Source organism: Melozone crissalis, unplaced genomic scaffold (assembly GCF_028551555.1).
Source record: "Melozone crissalis strain CALT ecotype California unplaced genomic scaffold, PUWL_Pcris_2 ptg000026l_1, whole genome shotgun sequence".
NCBI lineage: Eukaryota > Metazoa > Chordata > Aves > Passeriformes > Passerellidae > Melozone > Melozone crissalis.
In genome coordinates, this window is record NW_026535804.1 from 9,760,118 (window position 1) to 9,784,667 (window position 24,550).

A 24,550-nucleotide genomic window follows, 5' to 3' on the forward strand; every position below is an offset into this window, starting at 1 on the left:
AGTTGACCCAGACTTTCAGAGTTCCAGTACTGTGAAATATCTGCAGAGCTGTTCTGAAGACCCCGTGATCCCGTTCAGTTTTGACCATCTCAAGGCTTCAGAACAGGATTTTTATTTATCTGAAAGGGCAGAATATTTCAGGCTTAGATGGCCCCTGAAAACATGGAGATTTAGTTCATGCATGCCCACTCTGAACACATAAACATTAATATTTATCTTCTGAAAAAGTTCTATATAAGTCATCTTAAGTTTTTTAAAACTAAGATTGGTGTTTTACCTTTTACAGCCATGCAAGAAGCGGCGAGAGGAAGATGCTTCTGCAGAAACCATCACAAGGTATTTTTCACCACTAGCAAAACCTGTGGACAAGGCATTGTCATCACCAAAATCCAACAATATCTTGGATTATTTTAAAAAGACATCTGCAACTGAGAATGCTGCATTCCCAGTAGGAGCTGGAGAAAATAAAACACTGTTGGACACTGATGAAAAAGAATGTAAATCATCTTTCAAGCCATCTTTAAAGCGGAAGAGAAAAGGGAAGAAAGGTAATTTAAGTAATATGCCAAAAGAAATGAAAGAATCTGAGAACGACCTTGAAATAGAAATTTGTAGTGATGACAGCAGAGTAACTACAGGACTGCAACAAGACAGTAATGACTTTATTGCTTCTTGTACTATAGTGGACAAAAAATGTGCAGAATTAGCAGAAGATGATGATCAAAGAGAGAACTGCCCAAATGTTATCCCCTCCAGAAAAAATGCAAAAAACTTTGGTTGTGAAACAAATGGATCAAAAAATAGGATAAAAAAATCAAGGAAAAGGAAGCACAAAGTAAATACTGATTTGTCTGAAAGCTCTTTATCAGAAAACCAGATTAATGAAACATATAAAAAGGAAACTGAGGAGAAGACAAATACAGTAGCAGAGTGTGATGCTGCTTTTGGTGATTCCAGTTTTGAGGTTCATATGGGTGATGGGACATCCCAGGTAAATAATTGTATAATAACAGTGTCATTTGAGGACTTCTTGAGAAGTCAGGGGGAAAATAATGTTGAAGAAGACACAAAGCCAGCAATTGACACTTCTGGTGCTGCAAATAAAATGGACAAAAGTGATGGTGTTGGTGACCCAGAAGAGTGTGAGGAATCCCAGCAGCTGCCACTCAGAACAGTGACTGTGCTTGCACAAGTTCATTCCATTCCCCCCAGACTACCTCCCTCAAATAAGGAGCAGAAAGGCTCTAGGAAAATAGCTTCCATTTTTTTGAAGCAGAAAGGACGTGTAGGGAAAAGAGAAAGCAGCCCAGCCCTCTTGGACAGTGAGCAAACTGAACAGGTGACTCAGAAAAGAAAATCCAACGTCGTTATTGAGGAGGAAGAATTGGAGCTGGCTGTACTGGAGACTGGAGGGGCAGATTCTCTGAGGCCAAAATGTACCCAGGAAGAGAAGCATCAGTTTATGAAAGCTTTTAGACAGCCAACAGCAGATGTAACAAAAAGTGGAATTAAAAAGGCACCTGGAAAACAAAAGCACAGTGCTGCCAAGTCCTCAAAAGAAAAAGAGGGATCTGAAGATGTTGTTCCTTCAAATAAGGGATTAGAAAGCAGGGCACCAGAAGATTTGGTGGACAAATGTACACATTCTAAACCTAAAAGCAATAGAGCTAAACCCAGAAAATCTAACAAGGTTCAGAAAGAAGGAAACAGAAGAAAGAAGGCTTCAGAAACTAAGGAAAATGATGTCTCAAACACCAGCAATTATATTGGAGAAGAGGATTCAGGTGCTAATGTTGTTACCGTGGAAAACACCTTAGATGTAATAATTTTATCAAGTCCAAAAGGGAATGAGTTAAGGAGGAGTTTAAGGCAACAGAAAACTAAAACATCAACAAATGTTACACCTAAAAAGCCCAAGGCCAGAAGTGCCTGTTCTGCAGATGAATTAAGTGCCTGCCCATTAGAGACTTCCACCCCAAAATCACACAGACAATCCTGCAAGAAAAGCAACATGTACAGAGCTGAGGTGATTACTGTGCCCTTTGATGGCAGCAGCCCAATAAGGTAAACCTTTTAGAGTACATTCTGCCTTTTTGCCCATTAATTGTATGCAAGTATTTGAAAACAAGACATAAATATTAATGGATAATATTAATATTATCAAAGTTGCATGGATACTGATCATAGTGGGTAAAAATAGAGAGGAATCAAAGCTGACTATAAATGTGTTTATACTAAGACATATTAAAAAAAACCCAACCAAACAACAAAAAAAAACCCTCATCCACCAGTTGGGGGATTGCTTCTGTTTACAGCACTGTATTTTTAAAGGCTTTTGAAAATTAAATTCAGAGTAACATTTCCCTTCATTATCCAGTAATAATTTCATAATGCCTTTTTCCCTAATTAGAATGAGGTTTACACGTATCAGAGCAGCTACAAAATCAAATAAAGCTGAAGCAGTGAAAAATGAAGAGTCTCACTCCAAAAACTCAAAGGTAATTGATGTAACTATTGGTGTCAGTATTTTGTCATTCCTGTATGGTATATTTATGGTGTATTCAGTATTGTGTAATAATCTAGTGTCATACAATATGACACTTCCCAGCTGCCCTATGGAAAGGGAATATACTCTGATTTATGATGAAATTTCAGATAGTTTCTTGTACCTTAGATCTTAAAACATGTTTTATTAGTAAAAATCCACCTTTCATAACAGAAAAATTCCATAAAATAGCATGCTCCTGAGCTGCAGGTTCTCAGGATGGGATACAGAAATGATGTGGCATTTAGTGCCATGGTTTATTTGACAAGGTAATGATTAACCAGAGGTTGGACTTGATGATTTCAGAGGTTTTTTCCAGCCTAAATGACCCAGTGATCTGTGGTAGTGTTTGGGCACAGCAGAACAGCTGAGACTCAAGGATGTCACTGCCCATATCAGTTCCATGAAAAAATTGGGGATCTTGCACTGCTTTCACTCCCTTTGGAGAACTGTGATATCATCTTGGTTTGCTTGTTCTTTCAATTATTTCATTTTCTTTTTAAACCAATGAAATTTTGCAACAATTAACTATTTAAAGTACTTAGTGAAGAGTGCTATTAATTGCTATTTCAGTTTTTTTCTTCTTTGTTAACAGATAAACTCCACTTCTAAGAACAGATCTAAAGCAAAGCAGCTGATTGAAAAAGCAAAGGCCATCCAGCAGAACAGATCCAAAGTGAGTGAAGACTCAGCAGCTCCTGTGAGGCGCTCGTCTCGACAGCGAGCTCTGGCTGAGAAGAAGAAATTGGAAGAAAGTGATGTAAGGATGTACTTTGGGAGGGATATTTTTATATATTTGTTATTGATATAAGCAACACAAATGATTCCTGCTTGGTTCTTCGCAAGAAATGTTTGCAAGCCAGGGTAGATATCTGCAGTGTATTGTTAATAAAGGAGGAGAAGTTGGGTTTCCTTTCTTACTTGATTTGCTTTCCCTCTAGGAATCAGTAATAATTCTGGGTTCAAACGTGGACAGTGTCACTGCTACAGAGCAGAGTGTGAAGGAAAAGAAACTTCGGAGCTTAAATGATGTTTTGGGGAAGAAGCCTAAAAACGTGAAGGTTGCAAAGAACTCCAATGGTAATAAACACACTGAATGTCTTTATTTTTTATTACAGAAACATTTTTATTATTGACTATTGTAACTTTATTTAATAAAGCTGCCTTTGCAGTACATTGCTATTTTTTTCTGATTTATCTTGTATAATATTCCAAAATATACCTTCCCTTTTTATATGAATTAATAGTACATGTATTGTTTTGCTCTTTCTTCATTCAGGAAAACTGTTTATTTGAAAAATTGTCAACATATGCCATGTATTATTGTGTCTCCATTTTTTCCCTAATGTTAGAAAATAGCATCTATACTGAGGAAATAATTAGAAACAAAGCTATAATGAGTTTTGTTAAAATACTCGACTTTCCCTTAAGAAAAGGAGATTCCCTGATGATGTTAAATGGAACATACAGGTAGTGAACACAGAAGCAAGGTTAGAATCTTGTATCAGTGTTAATCTAATAATAGGTTTTTTACCTTTTTAAAGGGAAACTGGGATGTCCACCTTCCTGCCTAGGCAGAAATGCTCCAAACTCTGCAGGTGAACCAATTGTGATCTTTGATGAAAGCAGGTCAGTTGTCAAGAGTGCAGTTGCTTAAAAATCAAAATACTTTCCAAGGTTATTTTAACATTCTCTCATTTTACAGATTTAAACACATTACTGAAATGTGCTATAAATATTCATTACTTTTATATTGATTAATATTTTAATCCACTTGCAAAATTTTAGGGTTTCTTGGAGAATTCCTCAGCCATTTTAGAACCATATTGGATGTCTGGAAATGTAGTTGGTGACTGATTAAAAAGAAATCCCAAATTGCATATAAAAACACAAAACCAAAGAGAACTTTTTTTAGATTAAAATTTTTAACACAGAATTAATTTCAAACTAGCCTCATTAAAATTAATTTCAGCAGTTTTGATAGACCATTTTCAACTCATTTGGAAGAGAATGTGATTAAACTCAGCCTTGCATAGCTGGAAGTTCTACTAATTCTATCTTCTTTTCTTTCTTTTTCTTCTCTGTTTTCATTAAAGCCAAGATGCATCTGAAAATTCTCAAGATGGTGATCCATTCAGAGCAAAACGTGAATTCCTGAGGAGTGGATTGCCAGAGTCTCTGAAAAGGCAGATTGCAAAGAAGGCAGCAGCAATGGAAGCATACTCCCTTGCAAGCTCCTGTTTTAAGACTGTTGTCCATGTGCAGCAGAAGGATGACTGTAAGCTTGTGTTAAGCTTTTGGGTTTTGTTCAAATGTGCATAATAATTTCTGAGGAATTTGTGCAGAAAAGAAAAAATTTGAACAACTTAGGACTGGAATAGGAGGTGGTAGTTTCCTCTTGTTTTGTGTCTCAGTAAGAGAACAAAACTTGAAGCTTCCACTGAGATGTTTTTGAATACAAAATTTACAAATTAAGTTGATGCTAAAGTAGACCATACGTGCATGGGTAAGGATGCAAAATTCTTAACATTTAGTCAAAAAAGTTGGTCTGTTAAGTTCCAATTTGGAGAATAAAGATTGTGTTGGACTGATTTGGGTAGAAACCATTTCCTTCTGACAAATGCAAAAGACTTTACAAAAGATAGAAGACCAGCCCATTTCTTTTCCCTAGAATAGAAGTTAACTCTTGTTTTGTTTTTGCTGGGGGTTCTTTTGTAGGTTCTCCAATGTGGAAATTGCAATCACCATCATGTCCTCTATTAACTAAGCTGAGGGAACTGAGTACTGAAGTCACCAACATCACAAAAATCACTCTCTCAGTTGGTGAATTTTCCACTGTGAATTCAAAACGAACTGGAAATTGTTCTGCACCTGTGGTGAGTACTTAAAATTCAAATTGTTTTGATACTTGTTTGGAGTTATGTTTTTAATAAATCCTGTTGTTTGAATTTGTTTCAGTCCTGTAATTTGTTGGGTTTTTTTTTTTAATTTCCCTGTGTGTGAGTTACCCATTTTGCATCTTACCATTAGACAGTTCTTATCAGTTTCTGTTAATCTCTGAATTTAACAAGGTATTTCCAGTGTAAATTATGCAAAGCATTCTGTGTAAAGATTTTGAGTAATTTGTGTGTTTGTATTCCAGCTTTCAGGCCACCGACCAGCTTTTCCTGATGCATTCAAGAAGGATTTGCTAGATGAGATTGTGGCTTCTAATCCTCAGTTTCCAGTGAGAAAATACTACTCCAGGTTCCTGAAAAAGCAAACACAGCAGTTGGCTTTGGAAAACAGCACACAAGGTTAAGAATCTATGTAGGGAGAAAACCACCCTCACTTTCTCTGGCATTAAAAAACAGCTGAAAATTTAAAAAAATATAACTGAAGGAATAATGTTGTTGTAAATACATCGATCCTCACATTTTAGATTGTTTTGAACAAATTCTTCAAATATAGCTTAAGCAAAAGTACAGTGGTAGTGGACATGGCCTGAAATTTTAAATTGATGCCATTTTTTTTTCTTAGAAAGCAGAGATGGCACTACAAATCTTGAGGTAACTGAGAAACATCCTGACAATTGGAAGGAAACAAAGAGGAAAAGGAAAGAAACAGAAGATCGCAGATCAAAAAGAAGAAAACAACTTGAAGGTACAGAGACTGAGATGAAATCAAGAGTTTCCAGGAGCTTTATTCCTCCCATATCTGGAGAAAAACAGGCAGAGACAGGACAAGCCACACACTTGGGAAAAAACAAAACCCAGAAACCAGATAGTGTGACAGAAGGCAGTGGTTGTTTATCAGACCCAAGTGCACTTTCAGGTAAGTGCCTTTCCTGTCTCCTTTTAATCCTTCCATTGAGGAAGGATGTGTATGTGTGATCTATGTCAGCTTTCCACTGACATGCAAAAATCAAATCTAGTCCTGATACTCTGCTAGATGTGATCAAGTCTATTGCATGAAGAACTTTAAAAATGGACAATATTTTTTCTGTAGGTGTGGAAAAGGAAGACATGCTCTGGACAGAAAAATATCAGCCTCAAGATTCCAGTGAACTTGTAGGGAACAAGAAAGAAATTGAAAGGCTACACAGGTCAGAAGTTGGAACATGGATCCATTCCTAAAATAACTCAAAACTTCATGTTACTTGATAATGCTCAAGTACTGAGAAAGCAGTCCTTGTCTGTACTTCCCTACAAGCATCCTAATCATGACCTTGCTGTACTGTCTGCTTTTCACAGGAACTCAGCACTAAATTCCACCTAAACCATTGTGCTTTCAGTTAAATTTTCTGTGTGTGCTTAAGTCACTGGTGTGGCTCTTACACAGAATTGAAAGATCCATCTGACAAAACAGCACTGAATTATGAGTGAATAAATAGTTCACCAAATGACTTGTTTTTATACTGGTCAGCTCACAGAATGTAGAATGAAAAAGGGAACTTTTTCTACAAAAGAATCAAATCCTGAACGTTTCTTTGCTTTTATCTGAAAGGACTTGATAGATTTCTGTGGGGTAACAAGTGGTTGATGTCCCCTAGATTTTTGTTCTGTTCCATCTTAATTTGCTTCACTTAATTCACCAGCAATTTTTATTCTTGTTTTCTTCCTTTCTTTTATAGTTGGTTAAAAGAATGGAAAAAGAGAGCTGATTTGGAAGAAAAACGAAATCAGAAAAGGGAAAAGGAGGACAAAGAGCTAGAAGGTACTGATAGAATTAATATAGCTTCTCTTGTTGAAAGGTGGCAAAAAAATAACAGTAATCCTTTATTTTCTTTTTAATAATTCTACAGATTCTTTAAGCAGCCTTGACTTTAAAGATAGTAAATCTGATCTTGAGGAAGAGACAACCCTTTGCAATACAGTTCTGATAACTGGCCCACCAGGAGTGGGGAAAACTGCTGCAGTGTATGCTTGTGCTCAGGAGCTTGGGTTTAAGGTTTGTGGAGTTCTTTCTTTCCTCATTTTTCTTATTTATAGCTAATGATACAAAAGCATTTGTAATACAAGATGTCTACAATTTAATTTTCTTTCTTGTTGTAAATTAAATACCATTGCAGATATTTGAAGTCAATGCTTCTTGCCAGCGTAGTGGGAGACAGATTTTGTCTCAGCTCAAAGAAGCTACTCAGTCTCATCAAGTGGACAAAAAAGGTGTGAATGCACACAAGCCTTGCTTTTTTAACAGTTGTAGCACTACCAAGTCACCAAGTAAGTGTTGTGTTCTTATCTGGGGTTCTTTGTTTGGTCTGAATTATGGGATGGGTTTTACAGAGGGGAGAAGTTTGTTAAAGACTGAATTCCCAAAACAAATTTTAGATATCAGTTGTTTTTAGAAAGAGCAGATTTAGCTTACCTGGCCATAATAGTAAGAACTGGTCTGTTGGTTAACACAACTACAGACCAAATGAAATAATGACTTTATTAAAATACTGACTCTTGGTTACGTTATTTCTGCAGTGGTGGAGCAAGTGCTGTGGCATTTGAATAGAAAGTTGAACAGAAAGCTTTTCCTATAACAAGAGAAAAGGAAAACAAGCAAAAACTCAGCACAGTAAACCTGTATTTACCATAGATAAAAAATGGGTTTCACTTTAAATTTGTCTGAGAAATATCAGTTTGACATTATATCTCCAGATGAAGTTTAATATAAAACATACCTTGCAGAAAAAATGTATTCTCCAAAGAAAATAATTTCTCCAAGAAAACCACCACTGTCACCCAAAGGAGCAGGATTAAAACGAAGCTTGCCCTCTAAAACACTTGCAAACTACTTCAAAATTTCTGCCAAACGTAAAGATGCTGATGGAGAAGCAACATCTGAAGAGAAAACTGGAGGTAGGTATTCCTTTTTAATAATGAATTACCTTTGGAGGTGGAAATGCTACACCATGTATGGAGCTGTGTGGAGAAAAGAACAGATTCTCTAAGCATTTGATACATGAGGGATTTTTGAAGCCAATATCTGGAAAGCATTAATGGTTTCACTCCTCCTTCCTGCTCAATTATTCATCCATCTGCAGGAAATACTCAGAATTCACTGGAAGTAAAGAAAGATACTCAAATTACATCAATAAACAAAGAAGAAGGAGGAGAACACAACAGGAAAAGTGCAACTTCTCTCATTCTTTTTGAAGAGGTAAAATTCACATGAAATTTTCTGTGACTGTTCACAGCTTGTAACTGCTGCTCAAGCTGTTGATGCTATGTTTGTTTCTGTAGGTGGATATAATATTTGATGAAGATGCAGGATTTCTAAGTGCAATAAAGACATTCATGGCAACTGCAAAGAGACCTGTGATTCTTACCACCAATGGTGAGTGGTGTTTGTGACAGTAATTAGGCTTTACAGTCAGAAGAGCCACTTCTAATTAGAGGCTGTAAATGGTGATGGTTGAATACTGCTCCTAAATGCAAAATTAAATGAGTGGAGACTGTAAAGCAAGTATTTGAGTGTTTATCAGTTAGAGCAGCCAGTACCTTTATTCAAAGAAAATAACTAGGTTTGGCATAATGTCATGACAGTTTACTGATCTCTCTTTATAGATCCAACATTCAGTTTAATGTTTGATGGCTATTTTGAAGAGATCAACTTTAAAACCCCTTCCTTGGTAAGTTTGTGTCTGGAAATGCAGGTACACCCTTAGCAAGTAATTATCAGCTGATTTCAGTTTGAAATTTAAATGTTGGGGTAGGTTTATATATTTCTGTTGTAACATACTTGTTTGATCAGAGACAGACATGTTTTTGGGGTTTATGTAAGGGTGTGTAGGATGTATTTATCTTTACATGTAGGAGCTGTTTTACTGGCATGGAAGATTTATTTCCTAAACAATTTAGTGGTACTGAGAATTACAATAAGAACATCATTTAATCAATTAATTTAGTTTGTAGAATGTATTTAGATAAATATCTGATAGCTCTGATCTGAAGGTTGATTATGCCAGTACTGGTTCATTCATTAAAAACTATAACAGTTATTTTAGAAGTATTATGGGTTATTCCTTTAATACAAACACTAGTGTTCTGTGTAGCAAATAGTTTTCTTTACAGCTATGTATTAGGTGAAAAACCTAAATAAATGAGAATGAGAGGGACCTAATTATTGAGAAGGGGAAATTTCTTAATGTAAAACAGAAAACCTGTTGTACTTCTAGGCAACAGAGTTAAAAGAAAGAATGCAAGAAAAACCTTCAAAATGAATATAGTTCAGTAAAAGCTGATCACTGGTGATAAGAAGCAAGGTGTAGGTAGCCTCAGGACCATAAGCAGAATAGGTTTGTGTGTTTGTTTTTAATTATTTCTAAATTGAACTTAATTCTCCAGCATAGGCTGCATAGATTGGATAGCTTGCTTTTCCTTACAGGTTTTAATCTAACTGTAATCTAATTTAATAAATCAATCTCCTGTATTAAAAGGCAAAATGTATTACAAGCGTAAATAGAATAATTTGCTCTTGTGTGACTTCCTGCAGTGTGATTCAGGAGTTGTTTCAGTGGTCTGTGTGTGACTCTTGTTTAGATAAACTCTGTGAGCTACCTCCAAGCTCTGTGCCTGGCTGAGAACCTGCGGACAGATGTGAAGGACTTGGCTGCTCTCCTGACCACAAACAACTGTGATATCAGACAAAGTGTCCTGTACTTACAGTTCTGGGCTAGAAGTGGAGGTGGATGCTTGAAAGAGAAGCATTTGGCACCTCATGGTATGTTGTTTTAATTTCATCTTTCAAAAATATCTATCTATTCATATGAATTTGACTAAATAGAAGCATTCTTAGGCATGTATGAATAAATGGTAACTTCTTGTAAGACTCCTAAATTTGGGGGGGAGGAGGAATGCTTCTGCTATTTTTAGCTACTTCAAAGCCTTGTATTAATGCATAAGGAACTTAATTTTGAGGGGTTTATTGCCTCTCATTATGGTACTTACTATCTCCCTTTCATGTTGTGAGTAGCAAAACCAGGCAAAGAAGGGAATCAGTAGTAATTTTCCTTAGTTTGCAGTTCTTTATCCATATGGCTGGTAGGCAATCCACCTAGAAGAAGCAGAGCTGAAAAAGGGATAAAAGTGGCACAGCTGGCAAGCAGGCAGGGGTAGGAACTTGATCCCAAAGGATTCAGGAGGAGTTTAGGGGTGTGAGGGAGTGGCAGGGAGAGACAAGTGAGACACAGCCTCCTTCAAAGGTTGCTTGGGAAGCAGGAGAGCAGGTTGGTAACACTGACAGCAGTGATGTGGGCATGGGATGTCTCATTTCAGCTGCTCTGTTCCTCCAGCACCACAGCAAAAGGTGACACAGCATCCTTTGTGCCAGGAATTGAGGCAAAGAGGTGGAAAATCAATTTAATCATGCAGTTGTTCCCTTTCAAGTAAATCCTGTTATATCTGTGCAGGAGAAGAGACAAGGAAGGCAGATAATGTCATTCATCCTGCAAAGTCTAAGGATTCCAAGGTGGATTTTTCTCAAGCTGATGATTCACATCTTCAGGAGTTTCCAAAATGTGATACAGGCTGTGTGGAGACGTTGCTTGGCCTTAAGAACATCCTCTTGCCTTCAGAAGATTTGTTTACATTTTTAAAGGTATTTTTGTAACTGACTTGGTAATACTTTGATTGCCAAACAATTGAGTGTAACCATCACCAGGAATGGCATCATCTTAGAAGCAAATCTCTGAAAAGGTTTGTTGTAGAAATTAGAGAATTCTCTGGTTAGGTACAATCTGAACTGAGGTGGTCTCCAAGCAAAACAGTCCCTCACTTCATAAGCACTAAGCCAGGAGTGTGAGATTTTCTATAATAACATTTTATTTAAAAGAAATTAATTTTAATATGTTGATAATACTTTCATATTATTGTTTTACAGCACAAAATCACAACTATGGAGGAATGGAATAAATTGATGCAGCTTCTCACAGAATTCCAGATGAAGCATGTGGATTTTGTGTATAGCAATCTTGAACTTATTCTTCCCTTACCAATGCAAGTTCTGTCAAACCAGTCTGAAGCCTCAAAGTCTATACTTGAAAGGACCACTGCAGTTTCCTCAAAAGACAGATCTACTAACAGTTCTTGCTCTAGGAAGAGTAGCCCTGGAAAAAGGTCTAAAAAGATAAAGGCTCAGAAGAGGCTTGAGATATTGGATGATAGTGACTTATTTGATTCTGAGCTGAACTATTCAGCTGAATTCATAACTTTGCCATCAGACAGTCCTAAATCATGTATTGAAGTGAGTAAAAAGGAATCAAAGTTGTTGGTGCATAAAGAACAAAAAGAAGTTAAAACTAAAACCTCAGTAAACGAAAGAAGGTCTGCAGTTGTTTTTCAGTGTCTGAATTCACTGACTGAGTTTGTGGAAAACATGTCCTTCCTGGATTGCTGTGTAAACACTACCACCAGGGAACCACTGGAATTTTCTAAAAGTGAGGATTTTCATTGGACAAATGCCAAAATCAGAAATGGTCTTTGTGATGAGTTCAGTATAGAAAATACTGATTGGTGGAGTTCCCAGAGCTGTAGTGAAATAAAGGCAGCTATTGAAGCACTCAGCTTCACTAAAAGTTCTGTTAATATTTCACAACATTTGGAATCCTTTTCAACTACCAGTAAAACACCTGAAAGTGATCAGCTGAAGGGACTTACTCTGCCTCTCTCAGACACAAGGAACTGCATATCCTTCAGTCAGGCAGCTGATTCAAGGTAAGACTTTGTTAATATTTTGGAGTGTAATGCAGTTATTTGTCAAGCAGAGCATTTCCCAGGGTGCAGGACTGTTTCAGATTTGATGTATACACATTCATACCACTATGACACTGTGCCTGAAAACACTGCAATGTATTGTTCATTGTGCTTTTACAACCTTAAATTAACTTCCTTTCAATCTGCAAAAAGTGATGTTTCTTGAACAGCCTGACTCTAATGTTGTTAAGGAATGCTAACCTTAGTCCAGTTATTTAAAAAATGGACAAACAGCAGCACCACCCCCAAAAGAGCAACAGAACCCTAAAGGAATGGCTTTTTCAAGAGAGATGGGATTCTGCAACTACCAAATGTCACCTGCTCATACTGAACTCAAGTTAGGTGTGTTGGTAGGTGTTGCTTGATGAAGACCTAACAGAATCCAAAGTAAATTCTTTGTAGTAACTTATGCTAACAAAGAATAACCTTTAATACATTGTAAAAGCCCAAAGAATACTATCAAGTATGTCCATGAAACATTGCTTTTAACACAAGCAAGTCATCGCAGGTAAAATTGGCACAATGGGGATTTAAAGCTCATTCAGGGTCTAAGCAGGAAGATGGCTTAGAGCCTTTCTTCTGGAAATCAGTACCCAGAGGAGCAATGGCAGAATGGATCTGACCATGCATCCTGTGACCAAGTTTGTCATGGGTTAGACACTGGACCTGACACTGACAAATACCAGAATATTTATTTTTGAAGACCACAGATGCTTTCAGTTCTGGTTGTACTGAACCTTCACATCCATTTCTAGACTGAAGAGCTCACCAGATCAGACTCCTGATTAAGACAAGAGCTTTGGCCAAACAAACTGCTGGCCCTGATGTTTCTGTCCAAGTCCAGCTTTGTGATGCTGTGTGAGCAGCACACAATTAGAAGCTGCAGACATCTGATCCATTGGGATGCACTTCTGGATACCAATTTAATGGAGTTTTAAACCAGGGGCTTTGATCCTAAAGAAATGAAATCACCATTGTGCATTCTTGAATAAGAAACAATAAAGCTTCGTTCTCTGTTTTAGCACTCACAAAAAAGCACAGAAGAGGCTGGCTGTCATCAAAACTGTATTTTCCAGAAGTCCTTTAAACCTGGGCAATAAGCAAGCCAGTACCCTCGAATACCTCCCCACTCTCCGCAGTATCTGTAGGTCTGAGAAGCTTAAAGAGCAAGGGAAGACTAAAAGAAGGTAAGTTTGAGTTTTCCTAAATCTTGCTACATTTCATTGTAGAAGGTAGTTAAGGATTTTAATAAAATATTTTGTCAAATAATTCTAGGCAAGGAAGGTAGACATTTGTCTCTCAAAATAATAAAAGTGTTGCCTTATATTTGGAAATAACTTTGTTCCTTTATCAATCTTTTTTACTTTTTTTTAATAGGTTCTTGCATTATCTTGAAGGGATTCATCTTGAAATACCCAGACAAACGATAAATGGTCTGTCTTTGGACTTCCCTTAAAATTGCCAACTCCAGAAATACTTTGTGCCTAATGGTGGTATTCTCACCATAGATTGTTTGGGGTTTTTTTAATTACCACATTATTGTATATTCAGAGCCATTTGTATATTAAATTTTTATAATTATTTAAAATAATGTATATATCTATTATCATTATACTGCTCTCCACAGCTGAAATGTGGGTTTGTTTGGTGCTTGTCCAGTGAGGGCATTCATAATATTAAATGCAAAACTATTCAGTGGGGACTTGTTGCTCTCTTTCTCTCCAATTTGTGGATCACATAGCAAGAAGTCCTTTTGTAACAACCACTTGTCACAACTTCCACAGCAAAGTTGCTGTTTTCTGAGGAGACTGTTTGTTCAAACAAGTTTGTTTCTGAATTTCAGGTTAAAGTGAAAAATAACTTCAGGTGGGAGGGGGCACAGAGAGGGTGCAACAAGTCCTCCAAAGTCTAAATGACTGAAAGCAGCTCTTCACTTTGACCACAGGGAGCAAAGTCCTTACAAAGCACTGTGCCTCAATGTACATATATCTGTATAGATTCCTTTCATTGTTCACAGCTGTCAGATCTGCATGTTAATCTCCTAAAAAGGTAGAGAAATTATTACTGTAGCTCAACATGGTCTCAAGAGATTTAGGCAAGATTTTGTAAATAGCAATTATCCCAGCGTTGCTTTGGGTACAGGAATATTTAACTACTTCTAGTCTTGTATATTGAGTTTTATTCTTAAGCTTCTTTTTTGTATTTGACAAGACTTCAGCCTGATTATTTGTAATTGAATCCATTTTTATACGACAATAAATTTGTGAGACTTTGCTACAATCTCAATGTTTCTGTTGCATGAAAGGTAAAAGTCCTGAAACATATTTTTAAAGGACTTTAAAACTGGAATTAGTTCAGCCATGTACTTTTCTGCCTTTTCTTTGCAGTTGGACTGTTCCTGTTCCTCAAACTGAGTCAGACTGCTGCCATGCAGTGGTGCTCCACTTACCTCAGTGTCTCTGTAAAAATAAGGAAGGCATTTCCTGGTTCTGGTCTCATCTTACATTTTCCATGTGTTAAAGATGTTCAGGAATTAGAAATATTTATGGAAACAGTAAATTATTTTAAGCTTCTGCATTGTAGATCGTCTTTGTAGTTTACTCTTTCCATTGTCCGGAATTATCAGAATGACAGTGGTGGCTGTTAAAATCTTCATGGCTTGATTTTTTTGTATCAACAGTCTATGCTTCTCCTGTATGATTTGTAAAAATAAATAACATTTTAAATTTTTTTTAAATAATAAACTAAAAGTGTATCTGTTCACTGCTTTCTAAGGGCACTATCAGCCTAACTAGATTACAGTGAGGACCTGCATAAACCAGAAACAAGTCCTATAAAGCAGTAGTATTTTGGGAAATTCAGGGATAATTTGAAAGACCCAAGTTAGAAAGCAGTGAGAGACAATTTACCTTCTTTTGAAGTCAGCTCTGGTTTTAATAACTGCCTTAAAAGTTGTTTACAGAATCTGCTGTGGTGTCCACAAGGTAAAGTGGAATTCAGGTATTTCCCTTCTTGATCAGATATTTACCACATAAAATCACCTCAAGCTCTGAGTGAAGGATAATCCATGTGTGATAATTTGAGTTCTGATAAATTAGCACCTTTGGATTTTTATGCATCAGGTGTGAGCATCTTTTGTAAGGTAGAATAAAGCAAGTTTCCAGGAGGGATGGGCTTGAGGAAGAGGGACCTGGGGCTGGGTTTGACTAACTCTACTTAGAAGGAAATGGTTCACAAGCTCCATTCCAGTACTGTGAAATTTGCCTGCTTTTGATGCAAAACACTTTCCTGTAATAGTTTGGGACCTGGTTAGTCCTTTATGTACTGCCCCCTCCAGCTAACTTCTGTGTCTTGAAATCAGAAGTAAAAACAACCCTGGAGTTTCACAATGACTCTCTCATTCAAGCACAGTTATTGGTATACAGCAACTTTGAACCAAAGACAACAACTTTGTTCTTCTTGGGGAAATCTCAACCAAGTTTCAAGCTTTTTTTTCCTCTTTACTGTCATTCCAATATTGCTTTCCAGAATGTAAATTAGGTGACACTATTCTACCATCCCATGAATAATATAGAAAAAAGCAATTATGGTTGCAAGAATGAGCCAAAGGCTTAGACTGTGTTAATGCTACTGCAGAATGGAAGTGGGAGGAGGGAAGGACCCCTTCAAGAGCAAGACTATCTCAAGTCTTTGTGAAAAATATATATGTAAATAACCACTCCCTAAATGTCATACAAAATGTTCCTTTTATTCCACAGGAGTTGTAAGGACTCTACAAAAATTAAACTAGCAAAAAGCTTTGGTCCTATGGCTTGCAAGATTACCTGGGGAAAATTAAATCCATGTTTACATTCCAGTATGCAACAGTTCCTAGAGGGAGAATGCTGAAAAGAGATTCTATGTGAGTAGCTGAACAGCTTTTTCAGATATTCTGCTGCTGTGTATTTCATTACTTCACACTAGTTACAAATAAATAAAAGGCATAATACTGTTTAGTGCCTAGAAGATGGGAAAAATGTTTCAGTACTTGGAACTGTTAATACATGTCTAGTGTAGTGTTTAGTCATCTACAAAATTACAGTGTTTTTTCAAGATTGTAGATAAACTTCACTAAAGAAGCATTGTGTATACTACTGCACCATAGCAATGCAAATTAAATTTAACCTGAAACTAGAAAAATATTTAAATACCTCAATCTTTTTCTGAATTAATTGACCATCTTGAAAATCTTTGTCTCAAATTTTTCTCTTTGTCTTTTGTCTTAGATAAACAGAATATTAAGGCACGACTTTTTGGCATTTGCTTTATCATGGAAGAGGAACATTTTCAGTCGGGTTGAAATGCTATATTGTCTCTGTGTTGAGCTGCGTGGGCAGAGTTTTTCTGGCCCTGCTTGGTGTCACCGAGCTCCCTCAGAGCTGCGCTGGGAGAGCGGGACTCGCCTGTCCCGGCGGTACCGGGGCTTTTTCGGTCCATGTCTGGGGCGCCGCTGCCCTTCTGTTCCCCAGCAAGCTTTGTAAACTTTTACAGAGAGCTGGGGCTGAGGCAAACCTGGAGGGTGCGGACGAGCCCCCCTGGACACGGGTCCCTTAGCAATGGATGTCAGCGCAGAACTTGCGACTCTGCGGAAAAGCTGCGGGGGACCGGGACAGTGGGCAGGGACAGTGGGCAGGTGCCGGACAGGGACAGGGACAGTGGGCAGGTGCCGGGGGACCGGGACCAGGCCGGGACCGGGACAGGGACAGTGGGCAGGTGCCGGGGGGCCGGGCCAGGGACAGTGGGCAGGTGCCGGGGGACCGGGACCAGGCCGGGACCGGGACAGGGACAGTGGGCAGGTGCCGGGGGACCGGGCCGGGCCGGGACCGGGACAGGGACAGTAGGCAGGTGCCGGGGAGCCGGGACAGGGACAGTGGGCAGGTGCCGGGGGGCCGGGCCGGGCCGGGGGGGCCGCGCTCCCCGAGCCGCCGGCGGGAGGAGGCGCCCGGGGACACGGGAGGGGATGGGGCGTCCCGGGCCGCTCCGGTTCCTCATTTGCCGGCTGGGCCGAGCCTCCCGCAGCCTCCGCGCCGGGCACCGCGGGCGATGGACTACGACCACAACAAGGCGCTGCTGCTGGAGCTGCAGAGGGCGGCCGGGACCGGTAACGATCGCTGCGCCGACTGCGGGGACCCAGGTGAGGCGGCTCGGCCGGGCAGCGCCCCTCCGAGCGGACAGCGGCCGTGACGAGGGGCTCGGGCCGTGGCGCCGTGTGGGCGCCGGCCGGCCCGGTCCGCAGCTGGGGCCGCTCGGTCCGTGCTCGCTCCGTGTCCCGCAGGGCGGCTGCGGCTGGCCCCGCGGCGCTGCCCGCTCCGGGACGCGGCGCTCGGGAGCCTCGCGGGGCCGGGGAACCGCAGCAGGGAGCGGGAAGCGACCTCAGCACCCGGCGCTTCCCCGGGTTATTTGTGGACAGGGCACGAGGCTGCAGGAGGAGGGTGCGTGGGGTGATTTTCAGCTCGGGGAATGTCTGTGCGCAAGGGTTGGGGCAGGAAAAGCGCGGAAAACCCGGCGGAGCCCCCGCGCCGCGCTGGCGCCGGTGCCCGTTCGGGTGGGTCAGGCGGGAGCCAGCGGCAGCTGAAGGAGGCGTCAAGTTGCTTCTGTTTAGCGTGATAGGGAGAAGTGGGCGGTGGCGCAATCCAAGGAAATGGTCCTGCCAGAACCCTCAGTGCCTGTACGGATGTGCCTGTCAAAGCCGCTTCAGGGGATGTAGCAGCAGCAGGAGCCGGAGCCTTCGCGGGCACGGACAGAGCCCGCGCTGTCGGTGGTTGTGCTCCGTTGAACTCTCCACAGTGCGCACTGTCGGCACCTTCCTGCCACTGTTAGTTCAGCAACAGCAGCTTTTCATGCAGAACTAATCATTAGCAGAGCTTTTCCATCACCACTCACCTGCCTGCACAGTCACCTTAATTTTAAAGCAAATAGGCAGTTAAAGAATGTACAAGTGCAGGGGCCACATCGTTCCCTGGGGAAAGCCAGTATTGTTCCCCTGAACACAGTGAAGTGACAGCCATAAACAGTGGGGTGGGATTCGAGGTGTTTACTAGGTGTGAAGCCTGGACTGTGCATCAGATGAGGGATTTCATCCTTGCCAGTGGATGTGCCTTTTCCTGTGTATTAATTGATTGTTTGTGTTTTTATCTAGATCCAGAGTGGGCTTCTTACAAACTTGGAATATTCATTTGTTTGAATTGCTCTGGAATTCATCGCAATCTTCCTGAAATCAGCAGAGTCAAATCCCTTCGGCTTGACTTCTGGGAGAGCAATTTAATAGAGGTATAGAGGAAAAAGTAATAATTCTCCACATTTCATGACCTTCTCTGCCATGTAATTCCTGTGCCATCCACCATGGACAGTGCAACAGAGCCGTGTTAATGCATGGGTTACTTTAGGGGGATTTTTATGACCTGCTCGATCAAATTACACTGATAGGTCACTGCTAGGTGACCATGTTCCTAACAGTCTGTGGTGTGTATTTTTGTATACACAGTAACTTCTTCTTGTGGCTTAGAAACCCACAGATATTTCCTGGCAGTATGTTCAATTAAGAAAGCAACATACCCTTCTTAAATTTTGGTTCAGCCTCTCAGCATCCAGTTGAATTGTGTTAATAGCACAATCACAGTTAATAAGTGGGAGGAGATGAAGGAATGGGGAGATCATATATAAATTTTAAACTAATTTTCTTTTGTTCTTTTCATCAGCAACCACAGTTTGTATTTCTTCACAAATGGTTCAGAACTGTAAATACTGAAAAAGGTGCATCCACCTAAAACCAGCAAACTATAATGCCAAAGGGAATTGATAAATGTATGTAAATACACACTGAGAGTTATGGCAGGACTCAGAAAAAAGTGCAGCACACCCTTTGATACAAGTCTCATTCTATGTTTATGACATGGTGTTGATTTGCAGTGGCACACCTAACTGTAATTTATTTTGTATTTCAGTTTATGAGGAATCACGGAAATCTCTGGGCCAAAGCTAAATTTGAGGCAAAGGTCCCTCCATACTATTACATCCCCAAGTCCCATGACTGCATGTAAGTTGATGGTGTATTCACTGTTGTAGACCTTTGCATTTGCTTCCCTTTCAGGTCTCCCTGGCTGGCTGCTGAAGCTACAGTAGAGACTGATCAGCTTTATCCATGTTTTCCTCTTTCAGGGTTTTAAGACAGCAGTGGATTAGAGCTAAATATGAGCGTGGGGAATTTCTTGACACTGGAGTCTGCCACGATCCCTGTTCTGCAGGTAAAAGGATTGTCAGGGAGGTCTCAGCCTCAAGGCCAACAGCACAATGTTCTGTTGGCAGCTTTGGAGATCTCTAGTGTTGGCTTGTCACATTTGGATGTGACTGCACTGCTGGATGTGCAGTCACTGCTTGGAGTCTAGCTATGAGAAGAAACTCCCAAGAAAAGGCACTTTCACAAGTGCAAGGGTATATTCAGATCTTACAGTTCTCTATTTCTTCCACTTATTTTTTCATGAGGGGAAAATTCTCAGATGGAGAAGAGACTTGAAACTGTGCCACATCACCCTTAGCTAAATAGTCCTGCCCTTGTGCCACCCTTGTCTGACACTTTCCTGTCTGCTCTGTAGGCAGCCGTGAAGGATGCCTCTGGAAGCTTGGGAAGGGACGCAGACAGTTCCAGAAGAGGCAGTTTCTCCTGTCAGCAAAGGAAGGGCTGATGAAGTACTACACCAAAGAAGTGAGTTCTTCAGCCAGAGCTGGCCATAGGTAGCAGGTTTACACCCACCCTCAGACCCTGCTCTTTTTGGGCAAAACCCAGCACAAGTAGCTTTGTTTCTAGTTTTGTGGCCAGCCTGTTCTTAGAGGAGTGGACAAGTTTCTCCCTTAATATACGTGGTATACTGGGCAATTTTGGATTTAGTTCTTTTTCTCTTCCCTTATCTCAGCCTTGCAGCCTCCTCCTTCTTAGTGAACAAAGGAAATGGGTACTGGCAGTTGAATAGGAAGACAAAGAACAGATCTGCTGGCAGTTGTTACCTCTTACATTACCAAAATATCCTCTCATCAGCTCCTGCAGCAGGGTTCTCTCATGACTCCTTTCTGTGAGAGACTGGAGCCAACTGTTCTCTGACTGGGAGGCTGGAGATATCCCTGTCCCTTGCAGTGCACACCCAGCCCTCTTCAGTTGTGATCCAGCATTTGTGAAGGAATCTTTCTAAGTGGTTTTATGTTGCATGCAGTTAAGGCTTTATGTTTCAGGTATATGCAATGTTCAGATATTTCAGGATGTCTGCTTTCTTCTCAATAGGGATCTAGGTCTCACACAGCTGATCTGTCCTGCAGTACATTCCCTGAGAACACTTTAATAAAGTGATGCTTTTCATTTCACAGTCCAAAGTTCCAAAAGCCGTTATCAGCGTTGAGACTCTGAATGCAATGTTCCAGGTGGAGAAAATAGGACACAATCATGGGCTGCAGATCACATACATCACAGATGGTCAAACAAGGAACCTTTTTGTCTATCACGAAAGTGGAAAGGTGAATATAATGGAGATTCTGGAGTAAGCAGATGCTTAGATGTTGGATCTATATTTTGGAAGAGTTACTGTGTCTGCAAGATCTGGTTTTAGTTGGCATCACTAAGACTTGTAGAATATAGCAAGTTGCAGAATTTGATACTCCTAGGTGTAGCATCTAACTATAGCATCCTGCTCCTTTTCTGTTGGGGCATATATTCAACCTCACCATTTGGACAGTCTGAAGTGGTAATGGATGTAAATCTCTGTAAGGTAACTGCTTCATGGTTTTATGTGGTTTTTTTTTACAATTTCGTGGTTAAATTCTTGGCACACATAGAGAATATTGTTCTACATTATTTCCAAGCCAACAATGATAATTTTAAAAAGTATCCCTATAGATATTGTTAGACTTCTGTTTCTTCCTTCACCAGAGTTCTTGTGTCTTTCCAGGTAGAGGTTTCTAAACAACCCATAACTGAATCAACTGAAAAAGCCTGTGTATACAGACTTGGGTGACTGTCCATGCTGAGAATGTCTTGGACCTCCCAGGAGGGGCATTCTTAAATTATTTTCAAGGGTCAATGTTTTTCAGGTGTCTGGGACAAATCACTGACTCTCTTTGCCCCTTGGGGAGAAAGTACCTCTTTACAAAGAGGTCACAAGGAAGGAGAAAGGCATTTTGGAGAAGCAGTGCTCTTACTCTTCCTGTTGATGTTTGTGTCTGTGTTTGCTGTTTCCCCAGGAGATTGTTGACTGGTTCAATGCCATTCGGGCAGCACGTTACCATTATCTCAGAACAACCTTCCCAAATCTCCCTGAGCCTGAGGTGAGAACTCAACAGGGCTTGAAGCAGTCTAGCCAAATATAGCATGGGAAGGCATTTTCTCACTTCTTCTGACAGAGTCAGGCGCTTAAAAAGCAGCACTTGGGTCCAGGGAATGGACAGAAGAAGTAGAAGGAAAAGCCACACTGAATAACATGCAAAAACTTGGTTGGCATTTAAGGCCTTAAAGTCTCCATGTGATTCTTACACAGTGTAATCTGTCAAAAATATTATGTTCCTTCTTACTTCAGACTTCCCTTTACCAGGCAGCCAAAAAAATCCCAGACCCCAAAAGCCGCAATTGATGGTGATTAACTTTCACAAAAACAGAGCAGAAATGCAATCTTGAATGAGACAGCCTGTCCTGGTTTTGGTTGGGACAGACACAGACTTTTTTTGTGTTTGTGTTCTCCTAGCTCATACCCAGGATCACAAGAAGTTTTGTCAAAGAAGGATATATGGAGAAAACAGGACCAAAAGTAAGTGCATGTTTGGCATTACACAAACAGGAGCATTCCAGGTAGAGAATATTTGGTAGTTCAATGATCCTGACTTGTAAATTATTTGCTCAGTGACTCTCTGCTTCCTGGGTTGATAAAAGAAACCATATTCAAACCTGTCATGTTCTTTGGGACCATGTTTTATTTTGTGTGGAAAATAAGATTGGGAAGAAGAATCCTTGACGAATAAGCAAGGTGGATTAGCTGTCAATGGACATGCAAAGTGCTATTGCACAACGCCACAGGGATTGTTCTATCTGCTAGCTGCAGCTCCTGCCACAGCAGAACATGATGTGCTGACCTCCCCCACTTCTCTGTTTCACTTAAGAGTCCATTGCACTTAAGTCACATCTACTTAGAGCAGCAAAGTGTCATTTGAGCAAATTTCTCTACAGTGAAGCCAATAGTTTGGTTTGTTTTATTGTGGGAAGTGTTTGGGCCAGTACTCTTGGAACAGAAGAGCAGGGTTTTGGGCACTGCTGAAGGAGGAGATAAAGACCTGAGGTCTTGTTTGAACACAGCCACTTCTTGCCTTACTCTCCTCTGACTGAACCATGAGCCAGGTCCTATTATAAAGTTCAGCAGTGCAGTGCTGATACTGAATATGCTGGGTTTTGGCCCAGCTTTGGTGCCAGTGTCCCAACACCTCTTCTGCAGGTATTTGCACAGAGGATGAAAGATTTTGTCTTTTTCTACTGAGGCCTAAATTCTGCTTAAACTGAGTTGAGTCCTAGAAGAGGCCTCTTCAGTTCAGCCTGGAGCAATTAATAGCTCAGGAATGGTCAGGTAAGTGTAGCTGATGGAATTGGCACCTAAAAAATCCCAACTAATATTGTGCACCCAAAATTCCAGGGACAACCTCCCTGATCAGATTGTTGAAATTGATTGCTCACTCTTTTCACTATCACCACTCAGGGGTTGTTCTCTGCAATGCTTTGAATCCATTTCATGCAACTTCCTTAATCCTGTTAATTTGATTACTTCCCTGCCCAAAGGATTATCATTGAATGTGAATCTGTATTTTGAGCCCAGGGAGAGGAGAGGGCTGAGGGCTGCACACAGCAGTCCTGTTATCAGTTGCAGGGATGAAGGAAACTGAACTCCAGCTCCAAGTCATTTAAGTGGTCCTGGGATTTCAGTAGACCAAAGTCTGCTTTGACACTTGGGTCTTTAAAGAATTTCTACCATTTCCTTGCAGCAGAAGGAGGCCTTTAAGGTACGCTGGTTCTGCTTGGATTCTCAGGAAAGGAACCTGCTGTACTTTAAAAATCCACTGGTAAGATGAGTGTTCTTTGTTCCACAGCCCCTTCATGAACAGGTGGGGGGAAGGGTCTGTTCTCATCCACCTTTTCCAGTGGCTCTGCCAGACTGGAGCAGGCCCAGCCTCGAGAGCCCATCTCCCTTGCCAAAGGATGTCTCTGAAGCTGAGCTGGTTGGGAACTCTGGCCTGTACAGTGGCTGTGAGAAAGATCTTTTAAAAGTAACTGCTGCTGCCTGTGGTTCATGCCCCCTCTCCCCCAGCCCTAGTGCCTCTGTGCCTGTAACCTTAGCCAAGATGAGCAATATTCCAGCTGACAGCCCCAATGTCCTGCTTTAGCCATGGGAATGTCCTTTCCTGTCCCTTCTGAACACCCACCAACCAGCTCTGTGAGGGTAGGACCTGCCTTCTCCTCCTTAGAATGCCTGTGAGTGCAAAATCCCCTTTGTGTGTTCCGTGCTGGTGTCACCAGTCTGTGTCATCGGTTCCCCTCCGTGCATCCCCAGATCCTGTCCCATGTCAAGGACAGGGCAGTGTCTGCTGGAGCTCCACCCTCTGCTGGCTAATGGCTGTTTTCTGCCTCCTTCTTCCCAGGATGCATTTGCACAGGGCCAGGTTTCCATTGGAAGGAAGGATGAGGGATATGAAGTACGAGATGATTTGCCCCAGAAAGTCTGGGTGAAGAAGAAGAAGCCAGTGATCACTCTGGTCACGCCAGTGAGAGAGTTTGTGTTTATCTGTGACAATGACAGGCAGCAGAAGGAGTGGATGGATGCCTTGAATGGAGTCATCACCCAGCTCTGATGTCCACAGGGAGGAGCAGGCAGGCAGCTGCATTCCACCTAGCTGCAGCCTCTGGTCACACAGGAACAGTGTTGTTTTCAGCAGAGTGGGATGAATGTTTCTTACAGCACTACATTTCTGGCACAATAAAAAAACAAGCCAAGTTTAAGTTGTGGAGGATACTGTAATGGAACCAGTCCTGTAATGGAATCACACATTCTTCTAGCCCCTTGCTTTCAGCAGTCTCTACTGTTTAGCTGTTATGTGAGTGGCAAATCCAGCATCCAATGATTTTTTTCCAAAGCACAACCCCACACGGTGCCTCAGTGAATGTGTCAAGAGTAAAGGAAGAACATACATTGATCTGGCTCACCCAGGAACAGATGAAGCTTAATGA

At 40.8% G+C, this 24,550-nt stretch overlaps 2 protein-coding genes across 2 annotated transcripts; both read left to right on the top strand.

Moving 5' to 3' along the window:
• The first annotated feature begins 360 nt into the window (after positions 1 to 360).
• On the top strand, positions 361 to 14,277 carry ATAD5 (ATPase family AAA domain containing 5). Its single transcript, XM_054278781.1, has 22 exons — positions 361 to 2,064; positions 2,411 to 2,498; positions 3,141 to 3,305; positions 3,487 to 3,625; positions 4,090 to 4,174; positions 4,642 to 4,823; positions 5,264 to 5,421; positions 5,688 to 5,841; positions 6,065 to 6,358; positions 6,533 to 6,629; positions 7,158 to 7,240; positions 7,329 to 7,474; positions 7,596 to 7,746; positions 8,203 to 8,373; positions 8,559 to 8,674; positions 8,758 to 8,851; positions 9,082 to 9,146; positions 10,057 to 10,237; positions 10,926 to 11,113; positions 11,396 to 12,228; positions 13,290 to 13,454; positions 13,645 to 14,277. The coding sequence occupies exons 1-22, from the start codon at positions 563 to 565 to the stop codon at positions 13,721 to 13,723; spliced, it is 5,136 nt and encodes a 1,711-aa protein (XP_054134756.1). The 5' UTR covers positions 361 to 562; the 3' UTR covers positions 13,724 to 14,277.
• Positions 14,278 to 17,349: 3,072 nt separating this feature from the next.
• On the top strand, positions 17,350 to 24,222 carry ADAP2 (ArfGAP with dual PH domains 2). The gene is made up of 10 exons (XM_054278835.1): positions 17,350 to 17,440; positions 18,446 to 18,576; positions 19,251 to 19,342; positions 19,465 to 19,550; positions 19,899 to 20,008; positions 20,662 to 20,808; positions 21,532 to 21,615; positions 22,029 to 22,091; positions 23,311 to 23,388; positions 23,965 to 24,222. Exons 1-10 carry the CDS (start codon positions 17,350 to 17,352, stop codon positions 24,172 to 24,174), a joined length of 1,092 nt encoding a protein of 363 aa, XP_054134810.1. The 3' UTR covers positions 24,175 to 24,222.
• Positions 24,223 to 24,550: the final 328 nt, after the last annotated feature.